The 12,948-nt window shown below is 37.8% G+C and overlaps 1 protein-coding gene across 3 annotated transcripts in view; it reads right to left on the reverse strand.

The window, feature by feature from the left end:
* sapcd2 (suppressor APC domain containing 2) overlaps window positions 1–11,751 on the reverse strand; it is a 14,355-nt gene extending 2,604 nt beyond the window's left edge. Inside the window, exons 1-6 of one of the 3 annotated variants that reach the window (XM_043238640.1) lie at window positions 10,973–11,751; window positions 7,008–7,135; window positions 4,869–4,980; window positions 1,467–1,546; window positions 512–613; window positions 331–435 (exon numbers count right to left, since the gene is read on the reverse strand). In XM_043238640.1, the coding sequence (XP_043094575.1) occupies window positions 331–435; window positions 512–613; window positions 1,467–1,546; window positions 4,869–4,980; window positions 7,008–7,135; window positions 10,973–11,636 (1,191 nt within the window). In that variant the 5' untranslated portion in view covers window positions 11,637–11,751. Of the gene's footprint in view, window positions 1–330; window positions 436–511; window positions 614–1,399; window positions 1,547–4,868; window positions 4,981–7,007; window positions 7,136–10,972 lie in introns of all 3 variants that reach the window. The other 2 variants (XM_043238641.1, XM_043238642.1) reach the window with 2 other exon arrangements.
* Window positions 11,752–12,948: the final 1,197 nt, after the last annotated feature.

The raw sequence follows: 12,948 nt of genomic DNA on the forward strand, positions 1-12,948 counted from the left end.
AGAGAGACAGAAAGAGAGAGAGAAAGAGAGAGAGAGAGACAGAAAGAGAGACAGAAAGAGAGACAGAGAGACAGAGACAGAGAGAGAGAGACAGACAGAGAGAGAGACAGAGACAGAGAGACAGAGACAGAGAGAGAGAGACAGAGAGAGAGAGACAGACAGAGAGAGAGACAGAGAGAGAGACAGACAGAGACAGACAGAGAGAGAGACAGACAGAGAGAGAGACAGACAGAGAGAGAGACAGAGACAGAGACAGAGAGAGAGAGAGAGAGAGAGAGAGAGACAGAGACAGAGACAGAGAGAGAGAGAGAGACAGAGAAAGAGAGAGACCTGTGTGAGAAGCCGGTTCTGCTCCTTCAGTATGTGGATGGCCTGAGGAGGCGGAGGAGGTGGAGGAGCAGGAGGAGAGCTGGTGGAGCTAGAGGACGGGAACATCTGGAGAATGACACATTTTTCAATTAGTTTAGCGACAACAATAACATATCAGAGTGAATGGAGGTTTTATACCAACCTTGCCAGAGAATGAGAGTAAATTGTTGAGGCAGCATGTGACGTCCTGTAGTTTAGGCAGAACAACATCCAACTGACTTTGACAAGATTCAGCCAAAAACTCCTGAAGAAATAAAACAATGTCAGATATGAGAATTTAGTTAAAGGTAAAAGGAATATACATATATACACACACACACACACATTTGCTTTTTTTTTTTGTTTACATGTTGATCTGAAGTGTGTTCATTGATTGAAGTGTGCTTTGTCAGAGGTTAATCCTTCTGGGTCTTTTCTGGTCAAACTAATCAATTTCAATAATCAATCATTTTTATTTATATAGCGCTTTTAACAACACAGGTTGCATCAAAGCACTGTAATTTGAGTGTGTATAATTCTGTATGTGTGTGTGTCCGTCAGTGTGTCTGAGTGGATGTATCCATTTTACACTTGATGTTTTTAGATTGTAACCCCTTTCCTTGCTGTCTACTTTTTTACTGCATTGTAGTCGAATTATTGATTTTATCCTTGCTGTGTTACAGTCACACCAGTTCATAGATATTGTGTCAAGTATTTGTTCCTGTTTGAATCATACCCTCAATTATTTTCTGTGTTCAAATTGCAAACACTATAAAAGACACCAATTTCATATCATATCAATGAGCTGTGATTTTTAAAAATTCTAAATTCTCCAGGTAAATGTGACCAAAGACCTCACAAGTGTTTGATGACATTAATCACCACTGACTATTGACTACTTAAGTTGTTGGTTTTTGGGAGAGTTTGAAATCCACAACCTAATATGATAAATACAACCCAAAGCCTGGACTGTAGTTTAGAATGAGATGCCTTGATCTCTGACAGACTCTTGATGGTGAGTCTGGATTACTGTGAATGGAGCTGAACATACACTGGAGTGGCGGCTCTGGCCGATGTGTCTCTGCGTTTCAGTGATGTTGTGGATCTGCGTCTGGTACCATTCTCTGGCTCTCTCCAACACGTCCAGGCCAGCCAACAGAGAGTCCTTCTCCTGCTCCAGCTCCTTCATCTGCTTTAGCTGATAAAACAGACATTTCAGACAAATTTGAGTTACAGTGGCTTGTTTTGCAGCGGTGGGACGCAACATATTTCATGTTCATCTGCAAATACAATTAGCTTACCTGCTGTCAACAGAATGCCAAATCTAATCACTTATATGAACAATTGGGCTAATGCTACTTCAAGAAAATTCTTGTTAATTTGAACATTTAATATTTTTAAGCTATTTGAGCACAATACCAAGCTAAATAGAGGACTGCAGGATAAATCCAAATTCAACCTTAATTTGTATAGCACTTTCAAAACCATAAAATGGACCAACGTGCGGTACACAAGCAATATATTATAAAAAAAAACATTAAAAACACAACAATAAAACTAGATAAAATACAAATCATTCACAGTTGTCCTGACCAATCCAATGAAACAAGTAATTTTTTAAGTCCCTTTTAAAAATGCCCATGCTGGATGAAGATTTTATAGATAATGACAATTCGCACAACGGTCGACATGATTGGTAAGGGACCAACATATCTCTAATGTACTCAGGAGCCTGATCATGCAGAGCCTTGGTAGAGCATGGCTGCTTTTAATAAGTAAACGTCTAAACTCCAATAATTGTTAGAATACGGGGAACCTGCTGTCAAATCCATCAAACAGAAAGGGAAAGTGACAAAGTCCATTCTGAAACAAGAGCAAATATCAGCATGTTTATAAGAAGTGTAGACAAATGAGATCTACAGACTGACATGAAGCATTTCTGTGGCTCCGTAGGTATCTAGCTCTGTTTGAGAGGGGTGGGATAAATATTTATATAAATTGAACAAAATTAAAATGATGCCATATGTTACATGTTCGTGTTGTGCCGTGTTTTTTCCCCTCTATCTGTTCTTTTGCACTTTAACTTTAAGTTACCGGTCATTGGTTCCTGTCACACGTCAATCTTCATCATGCTGACGTCACACATTCTGCAGTCTCCAATCAGTCAAGACTATCTCAAATAAAAGCTCGCCAGACCACCCACAAGCACCCCCATTTTTTGCTGTTTGTACTCGCTACTCGCCGTGCTATCATTGTGTATTGTATTTGTTTTGATGTTTGTTACTTGCCACAGTGTGTATTGTTTTTTCGTTCCCTTTTCCCTCATACTGTGAAACATCACACGTTATGTGTTATGAGAAATGGACAGGTAGAAACGTCACGTGACACACACTACAACACGTAGGAATCTGCCATTGTATAGTACATTAGGTTAGAGGCACGTGCCACTAGGTACTCTTGTTTTTGCGAGTGTAGGGTGTCTTGGACATTTTCTTTCCATATATTTCTGTTGGTAGATAGCTTAGGGGAAATTAACTAGCTAGTGGCTGTTTTTGATTTATTTTCTTTGATTTACCACTGCCCTCGTCTTTTCTTCCCATTCAGTATTTAATAATCACAAACAGAAATAAAAGCACTCTCTTGCACTTTAGTTGTTAGTAGTTTGCAGTGTTTTCTTTGTCCGGCACACTGTACGTGCGTTCTTTACTCTCTGTCTTTTTAAATGTTATGTCCCAGTACCCCTAGACCTACACGCGGTCGTAACACATACAAAAAATTACTTTTTGCCCATGTCATCGTGTCAAGTATTAGAGCCGTCAGAACTAGTGATGGGAATAACCGTTCCCCCCATTACAATGCCATTACTGCTAGTGTCTATAAAACGCAGTGTAACTAGAATTTAAAATAAGCTTAACCTATAATAATGGATTAAGACATACCTGTATTTGACGCACCATAAACACTAGTTTGAAGGCGCATGTGTCGCCAACACAGAGACACACATGTAAACAACAACAACAAAAAACATTCCTCTGGAATTCTTCAGCTTTTCAGAACTTGCCGGTTTCTCTGGTATTGTTCAGAACTAATGCACTAACAACAATCTTATTGGCTGATGCTCACCCATTGTTGTCCCGTTTTGATTTCAGCAAATCAATTCGAGAGAACACATACAACGTGATTAATCTTAATGAGTTTTAGTAGAGTACATGCATCTCCTCTCATGAGACATATGAGTTTCAATTAATTATTTTTATGGATTACCCCAGGCCTGATTTCATACATTTGTATATAAAATAAAAGAACATTAAGCGTGGAACTTTTTTTTCTTTTCAAGCCTAAGTTTCTTTAACTTCTTATCCTTTTGAGCATTATCAACACATGATGGTATATAATAATAATAATAATAATAATAATAATTGGATTGAAGTGGTTATTTATTGCCATTATAAAGGCTGACAATGGCTAAATAAAAACAGAAGAATAATGATAAAAGAATTTACAGGTACAGGTATTTACATTTACATTTTAAAAATGTGATTAATCATGATCAATCACAATCTGTGGCTGTGATCAACATATTTTTTAATTGATTGACAGCACTAATTTTAATATAACTGTTTGTACTTGAACCAATATCTAGTGCACTAATGTCTCAATGTAGGCTTTGGTGAGCTTATGGTTTATGTTTAAAACAAACCAAAATAAAACAACTGACAATCTGATCTCTCCAATTCTGTGTCTTTAGCACACATCAAATTAGCAAGCGACAACATGACATTATGATGCATATCACAGGGATGCTGTGAATGAGTTTTAATAATTTTGTGGTACTGCAATTTCCATTTAAAGTCAATTAATTCTGTGCTCTCAACATCCTAATGTCTGGTTTAAATAATTAGTCCTAACTCACTAGAGGTCCATGCCATGACAAAATTTGTTAAAATAAAATGATGGAAAAAGCATATATACAAGAACGTAATGGTGACCTACAGCAGAGGTAATATTTTCAACGGACACTTTACTTCAAAACATAAAAAAGAAGCTACTTTTGTACAAGTAGAACATTCAAACTTTTAAAGGAGGAAAACTAAGAAACATTTAACACAGAGCATTTCCTGTAGGCCAATGAACTGCCATCTCAACTCTTTTTAAAGCGGGTGGGTGAAAGAGAAATAAAGGGAGGGGAGAGGCTTTGTGCCGTGTGTTTGTGCGGTGGGCCGTCGAAAGGGAAAATCCTCTTTGTATAGAGAGACGGGGAGCAGACAGAGAATCACATCACACGCTCTGCTTTCACAATAGAAATCATGCAGACGCCACACGAGGGACACAAGCTACAGTCCCACACAGAGTCTCTCATAACCTAAAAGCCTCAAACATTACAGAGAAAAAGTTTCACAGAGAGACGGTTAATGGCAATGTGAATGATGAGTCGAAAGAGAAAACAGCCACTGGAAGCATGAAAAGTCCTGTAAACACCATCAAAAACAATCTTCCTGTTCCGTCCGTGTCTTACTCACCCAGAGGTAGAAGTGCAGGGCTCTGCTGGAGAACAGGCTGCTGCTCAGAGGAATGAAGACGGTGGTGTAAGCGGCCCACACGGCAGCGTCGAGGCCCCGGGGCCCGAGCCGGCTGACCACCATGAGCAGAGGACAGAGAAGCGCACGGAAAGAGAGAGACAGAGCGAATGTAAACTCAGGGAGGAGCGAGAGAAAGACAGATGAGAGGAGGAGCTGATGAAGAGACGCTTCACAGTCATGAATACAAACAGCCACAAAATATCTTCATGTAACTTCAATAAAGTTTGGGGGGGGTGTTGTCAGTCAGCTCAATTCGCTCCACCTTCCTAATAAAAAAATCTGATCTGAGCGCAACGGTCATTCATTCATTCATTGAGTAGCCACGTTCAGTTTTACTTGTCCGTACTCTCACCGAACTAAATAATTTTTTTCTACAGCAAAAAAAGATGTGTGGAAAGGTGTCCTGGTTGGCAAATGACATAACGGGTGTTGAGACTTACACTGATATCACGTCGCTTGAGCGAAAAAAACAGCAGCCAGAGATCATGCATCTGTGCTCTACTGCTATTCCTGTGTGTCCTGGGTGTATAATGGAAAATTTTCTTCTGCATTTTAACCACCCTAATTTGTGAAAGCAAATTTGTAGGGTGAAACTAAATTTACTGAAAATTGCCTTTTGACTTATGCACTGTAGTTTTAAACAGATTAAATACTTTGCAAGTGAATTCTGGAAGGTGAATATGAATTACCATATTACATTTTTAATCATGAAAATGTGTGAAATATTTTGAATCAAAATATTCACAGTATAAATAATCAACCATGTTAAATTTCAGCCCCCAAAAATGTACGCCCTGAACATACAAGGAATTTAAATGCAAATACTGTTAATACAATGAATTTGTAGAGAGACTGTTTACTGAAGCTAAGTTGCCATGAATGCATTTACACCAGTTTTTCAAATGTATGAATAAATTTATAAGATTTATAAGATATGGGGGGGAATCACCAGTTTTAATGAGAGAGTCATTAGTCATTCTTTCAAACTGCTGAAATTTCTGTCGTGAGGGAAATCTTTTGGAACTTGGTTTAGAATTTGTTTCAGCTGAGTTTGAGGCATTTCTTGCAGACAGAGATATTAAAACACTACCAAAGTCTATTACCCCCAGGCGAATGGTGAGATTGATCGCTTCAATAGACTGTTCAAAGACTGTTTACAGACTGCTAGCGTTAAAGGAAAAGAGAGGAAAGCTTTTGTGACAGTTTCTATATACAGACTGCTGAGCTTTTACATGGCCGACAAATTAAGACAAAACTGCATGTGAGTGGTCCTCCATGCATGGACCCACTAAAGTATCAAGAGAATCTGAAATAAATATTCCAATGGTCACAAAACAAAGTGAAAGTGTACACTGATCGGTGACGCAACGCACAACCTCCAAAAATTCAAGTTGGGACATTTGTGCATTTTAGGAAGCCTGGAATCATCAAGAAAGGATATTTCAAGTTTACTAAACCTTTTAAGGTTGTGGCTCAGAAAGGCTTGGCAACCTATCTCCTTTCAGATGGAAAGGTTTGGAATGCTATATAACTGGCTCCAGCTGCATCACAACATCCGATACAGCTTTTATAGCAGAAGACTCCTTTGAGCCTCTCAAAGCACCACAGACACCTCAAGGGTCAGTCTCTCCCTCGTAGACTGCATCAGGCCGCAGTGTGGTCAAAGGACTATGTTATGTAAAGAGAAGTACTTTGTCATGAGAAAGTACTCTTCTATATATCAATATGTCCCATCTCTCACTTGTAAAGTTACAATTTACAAAACTAGGTATTTTGTTACTATTCTGAACTGTTATTTTTCTGGTATTCTGTTTTTATTATTTTTTATTATTTAGACAGTCTCTGAATTTAATAGAAAATTAAGTGTTTAATCTTGTCATTACACATTACTATCAATCTATTCTCCCATTTAATGCTGTTTAGTTCTTTGACACAATCTGTATTGTTAAAAGCATTTGATTGAATAATATATAAATTTATATAAATAAAAGTGATTGATTGATTGATTGAAGAGGTCATTCCTTGTTAATGATGTAGTAATGAATGAAAGGAGAAGAAAATAAAGCATATCTTCTTTACCATTCCATAATCCACTCCATTTGTGATGGTGTGACGTCTCTGTTCGTCACGGCTTCGTGTGTGTCGTCTGGATCGAGTGAATCCAGTCATAGTTTCACTCTTTGACCGGGGCAGACCACTGCTCTCCGCTTACAGAATAAGAAAGAAGAACTATTAGAAATAGTGATAAAAAAACTACAGTTAAAACTACAAATACAGCACCTCAATATACTTATCATTAACACAGTAAAATTATATTCCATTACTCCTCCATCAATACATTTAATACACGTCTACATTAATAATATTTTAAAAAATGGACATGAATACCCACAAACCATGGTGCACTTATTGTTATTATAGTAAATGTATTGTAAATTGTGCTGATTTGTAGATTTAAAAAGTCTTCTGACTATCGTTGCGAACAGTGTTTCTCCTGTCAGCGCCGTATCATCTGGCTGTAAACAGTTGTTTGTTTTTCTTGCTGATTTCAAGTTCTTCATGCTGGATCTTACAGAGCGGTTCAGTGCTTACGAGACAGAGCGAGACTCATCAACTATCCTTGTGCACCACAAGCCATAGTCATGATGAAGATGTACACATTTCAGTTTAGAGCTACCTAGTCACAACAATGCATATACAATAACAGGTGATATATATATATATATATATGAATCGTCAGTTTGTTGATTTACACACATGCACGCACATATTATTTCATAAACTACATAGTCGTGAGATGCAATAAAACTTTAGTCGTGCCCATAACAACAAAAGACAAAACTTAATTAAACCTTTTCTGATAAGAAGTGTGCAAACTCAGGTATTTTTGATGATCGATTCTGTCCAGTCCACTCGTTTTATAGTGTTTTCCACAGCTGTCATCACTTTTTGTCAGGCAGTAACATCGGGTATACCATCATATTGATTCTGGTACCCAACATCACAAGAAGATTATATTTTAAGGTCCTTATGTAGTCGAAGCTCAGACTTCCTTTTGTTTTGCACCCAGCTAGCGCTAGCATAGTTCAGAAGTCATTTGATCGGCCTGGTCATGATGTACTCACTGCATCGTAAAAAAAAGAAAAGAAGAAAGAATAACATCTACTAGGGGCAAGGAGGAAAAAGTTTAAATTCTGACCTAAGTTTTTTTTCTCCCGCACATAGCACGTGTGAGCACCCGAGACCTGCATACAATTCACAATTTATAGCACACACTTTGTGCTGTGACACACATGCACATTGACATTGTGTACATCCTCCTGCCATGTTTTACTTTAGATATTCTTCTGATATGTTTTCAGAAGTGTCTGACAGAATGTATGTTTGTTTGTTTGTCGGAATGAATCGACTGTAATCTCCGTAAACTCTATGTTGTGAGTTACAGGGAATTTGACTCACTGTAAATGAAACTGTTTCTATTTTTAATTGAATAGGTTTGTTGATGCAAGCAGGAAAAACAGGTTTTGAAGACCGTTGGTGACTACATCAATTATTGTAAATGTACATGTTATCAACTATTTTAGTTGCAGTCTGTATCCTGCCTAAGGGTTAAAATTCATCTGGTTAGTCCTGACCCTGTTAGCCACTAAAACATGTTTGCCAGCAACATACACATATAGATAATATTTAGTTACATGTCGTAGTGTGTGTGTGTGTGTTTAATTTTTTTTTAAACCTTGAGATTAGTATGAAATAGACGTTTTTATTTTGATTAACTTTTTTTTTTTTTCTGTTGGGTGTCTTTGGATGAGAATGTTAACAGTGATATCCATGTATTTCAGATCCATTAAACTTCACATTACAGAAGCCATAGAGTAAATTGAGTGTGAAATAGGTTTAACAGCAAAGTTTTATCACATTGATCATTTAGTGACCTTATAAATGTGCATATAACATTATAATTTACAAGATTTAGTTTCTGTAACTTTAATAACATTGTATAATGTGTTAAAAGTCTAAAATATTGTGCTATGAAAGTCTGATACAGTCGCATACCCATTTCTATGACATTTTATATAATGAACCTGCTTTATTGTTTTTTAATACTTGAAGAGACAATCTTATGAAAGCTCAACTGCACTGAGGATTTATGTGCTCATTGTGTGGTATATGCATGCTGTAAACACTGTAAAATATTAAAAACACTTTAAAGTCTGTTAAATTGTTAATGCAATTACATTTTCTGAACAAGGAATTTAGTTTTATATTTGTATGGCTCAGCATTGTTGAGTAAACCCTTCTACTTGATTAGTTTTAGGTTTACTGAGTGATGTAACGTGACGTCAGCTTTAACCGTGTTCTCAGAAGAATTCATTAAACATGGCGAATACTCGCCAGCGACCCGAGCAAACTTAATAGAACAACTTATAAAATTACTGGTTTTATTCTTCTGCATTTTTACACAGTGCTGTAATACACACCATTTCCACATTGTTTTAAATGAGCCATTTGAATGCTATTTTTAGGGTCATTGCTTATGGTATAATGTGAACGTCAAAAAAATAAAAAAATAAAAAAATTCGGTAAACACATGCCTACAGTATTAATTCAACATTAGCTTAAGGCTAATACAACTTTAGGGTAAGGATAATACAGAGACATGACTTTTGCAGTGTGGTGCAATATATTGGATATTTACAAAAGCAGTTTACAAAGTTATTATAAACCTTTACTAACGGTCTTCAATTACAGGCTGAGCTGGACGCAGAATACTGTAAAGTGAGCCTCAACACTTAAGATATATTACTTTGTACAGTAAAGTAATGCACAAGAAATTATTGAAATGTTCATATATTTTTGTTTTAAGAAAAAAAGGAAAAGGGTATTAAACCTGTTATACTGTATTATGACAACATAAGTGTTAGCATTTAATTGCAACAAGAAAAATTTATAACGCCATATGCCTACTTCATTGCGTATAAAATAAAGTTGGCCTGCTTGTTTATTTTATTTGAGATAGGACAAAAATGCTCAGTAAGAAAAGCACATTTGCAGCGTGAAAGAATAAATAAGATAGGAAACTGAAAGAAACGTTGGGCTTAGCAAAGAAAACCTACTCTTCACACGTTTAGACTCACAGATAATGTGAGATAACAATAACTGACTCTGAGTTACCTCTCTTTCGGAAACAGGCATGACTTAACCTGCTTTCCTGGGTTTGACGAACCTCCCATTTTGAAATGGAAAATCCAGTGTTTCCCTCATTTCAGGGTTAACATAATCAGACTATTCACTTAACCTCCTTTTTGAAACAGGCCACAGGTTAATTGTGATCGGTCAGATTTGGCTGTTGAGGAGGTAATGGACACAAACTCCAATAAGCTATTATTGAAATCTAACACCAATTAGTGAAATCTGGATATGAACAGATGGATCTCAAATAAATAGAAATAGGCTAGATGAATAGATCAACAACCTTTAATCAGCATGCTAAATTAAGCTATAAACTACGATCATGTATGATAACAGAAAACTGGCTAGCAGAAGAAAGAGCATCACAGTTTAATTTGTTTTACAATTTTGATTCACAGTGTGTGATGAGATGTCGACTTTCTGGGAAGGGTTTGGCACCGAGATGTTCAAACATTCCTGTCATTATGAAGAACTGAGAGCTGCTTTCCTCTTCGACGAGCTGATAGAGAACCGCTGACAACTCTCACAATCAGAAAAGATCAGAAGTGATCAGAACAAGCTTCTCTAATAGAAAGCCAAATGTTCTCCAGTATTTTAACATTAAACGACTGGACAATATTTAATTATTCATCTAAAACGTCCGCTCCCTTTCTTTCCCCTTCACTCCATTTAAAAGACCGACGAGTTTACACTTCTTTTTTTTATTTCTTTTTACACTTCTTTAATCATTCTACTATTATTTTGGGAGATTAATGTGATCAGCTGTCACTAACCGCCGATCATAAGTGTCGATAACTACAGATAAAGTGAACATAAAGAGTTTAGATCAAGTGAAATTTACAGACTCTTACCTGTGTTTTGATCATCGGGAGATTCCAGAGCGAGCGATTCAATGGTTTGGACCCGATGCGCGTTTTGCCCGACGTGTATCGCATCGGATTGATACGAACAGTCCTTTCTCTCGAGTCTTCCGCAGCCCCGCGATGCTACCGAGAGCCCCGGGTAAAGCGCGGAATAGATAGAGCTGTCCTGCGGTCCGTTCCGTCCGTTCTGGCGGTTAGTTCCGTTGCTCGGTCCGAGCGGACGTGTGGCTCTTTGCTGGGGTTTCAGCTGCTGTTGGTAGTTTAAAGCAAGTGATCTGCTGCCGTTTTCGGGATTGAACGTCGCGTTTCTGAGTCCCGCGACGAACCGCTCGAAAGTCAGGCAGCCGTGACGCGGCGCGACGCGCCTCAGACTCTCCAGGACTCCCGCGGGTAAATCGCGAGCCTCCGCGCCTCGCCACCGACTCTCAATCTCAGATATATGGACATAACCCCGTCTTCCGTCGTCAAGAATATCGAATAAAGTTCGTAAACTGTGAAGGAAAGCTTTTGGCAGACCTTGTGTGCTAAACTCAGTGTCCTTTGGCTGCATGTTCGCTGTTTTAGAACTTGGACAAACCTTTCTGACGCCACTTTGCAGAGTATTGACTAGTCCGTTCCCTTTGCCGTTGGTGTCCGCTTGTATCAAGGCCATTACGTTGTTTTATGTACAGCGCACTTTTGTCCTCTGGCTGTTTTATTGTCTCATTTTCTCTTCTTTCTTCACTCAAACTCCCGCACACATTCTGAACCCTAACCTCTCTGCCGCTCCGCCCTGGAACGCTCGCGCAGCCATCGCGATCCTCACGCTCATTGGTTAAAGGGTGAATTGCTTCACTGTGATTGGCTAAAACTACATCAACGATAGGTTTGAGTTTCGTTGCTCACGTTTTTGAATATCAGTAAGCCAGTCACATTTCCCGCATATTTTTGAAAATCAAAGACAGAGAAAAAAGAAACTAGTGAACATTTATTTTCCATTGGCTGATACAACAGTACCAGTGCTGATGACAACACTTTAGAATCATCTACAACTCCTATCATCTTCAAATCAGATTCATAGGGGTCATGAAATGTAAAACTTATATGAACTCAGTTCATATAATTTTTACACATAGTTATGCTCGTGTAACTTAAAATTTTTGTTTAATATGAACTCCTTACCAGTAGTGGTGGAAAGTAATGAATTACTTGTCAAACTGTTCTGAAACAAACCCCTGGTCATATTTACAGGACCACTTTTATTATAAGCCGTGTAAGATGTGTTTGCCTAAGACAAGTAAACTGGCAGAAAAAAAAGCTCAACATCATTGTTTGTTTTTGGCTGGGTTTTGCTACAAAAAGTGCATAAATCACATTAGAATCAAGTCATGGACTGCTACTGAAATAAACTTTTTCTTTTTCTTTTATAATCTGTAAAAGTCAGTAAACAAATTAAGTGTACAAATGAGTTTATTTTTTATTTTATCAGTAGCCAGAATATGGCTTATTTTTTTCAAACTAATTTATAATGCAAGTGATTGGGTTAGGGTTAAAACAGTACTTTTACTTGATTAAATATTTTATTATTCTATATAGATTATTATGTTATATAGGTTTTATAGGGTTAGGTTATATAGATAAAAACAATGATTGGTACCCCCCCTATATCTCCTGATTGTTCCTATAGAGCTGAAACCTGGTGAATATACTAATTAGGGGGCAGACAGTCTATACCACAGGGTACCACCTCTCTAGCTCCACCAGGCGCAGAGATATTGTATTGCACCCAAGTGCACCCCATGTATTTCAGTTGTCTTAGTGAGCTAACATTTGGTGTGTGTACTAGCTGGGAGACACCCAATCGAATGCACTTGGTTTGGTGTTTGTACCTCCACCAGGCTCCAAGATATTGTATTGCACCCAAGGGTTAGGGTTAGGGTTAGGGTTAGGGTTAGGGTTAGGGTTAGGGTTAGGGTTAGGGTTAG

The sequence above is a fragment of the Puntigrus tetrazona genome, chromosome 5 (assembly GCF_018831695.1).
Source record: "Puntigrus tetrazona isolate hp1 chromosome 5, ASM1883169v1, whole genome shotgun sequence".
NCBI lineage: Eukaryota > Metazoa > Chordata > Actinopteri > Cypriniformes > Cyprinidae > Puntigrus > Puntigrus tetrazona.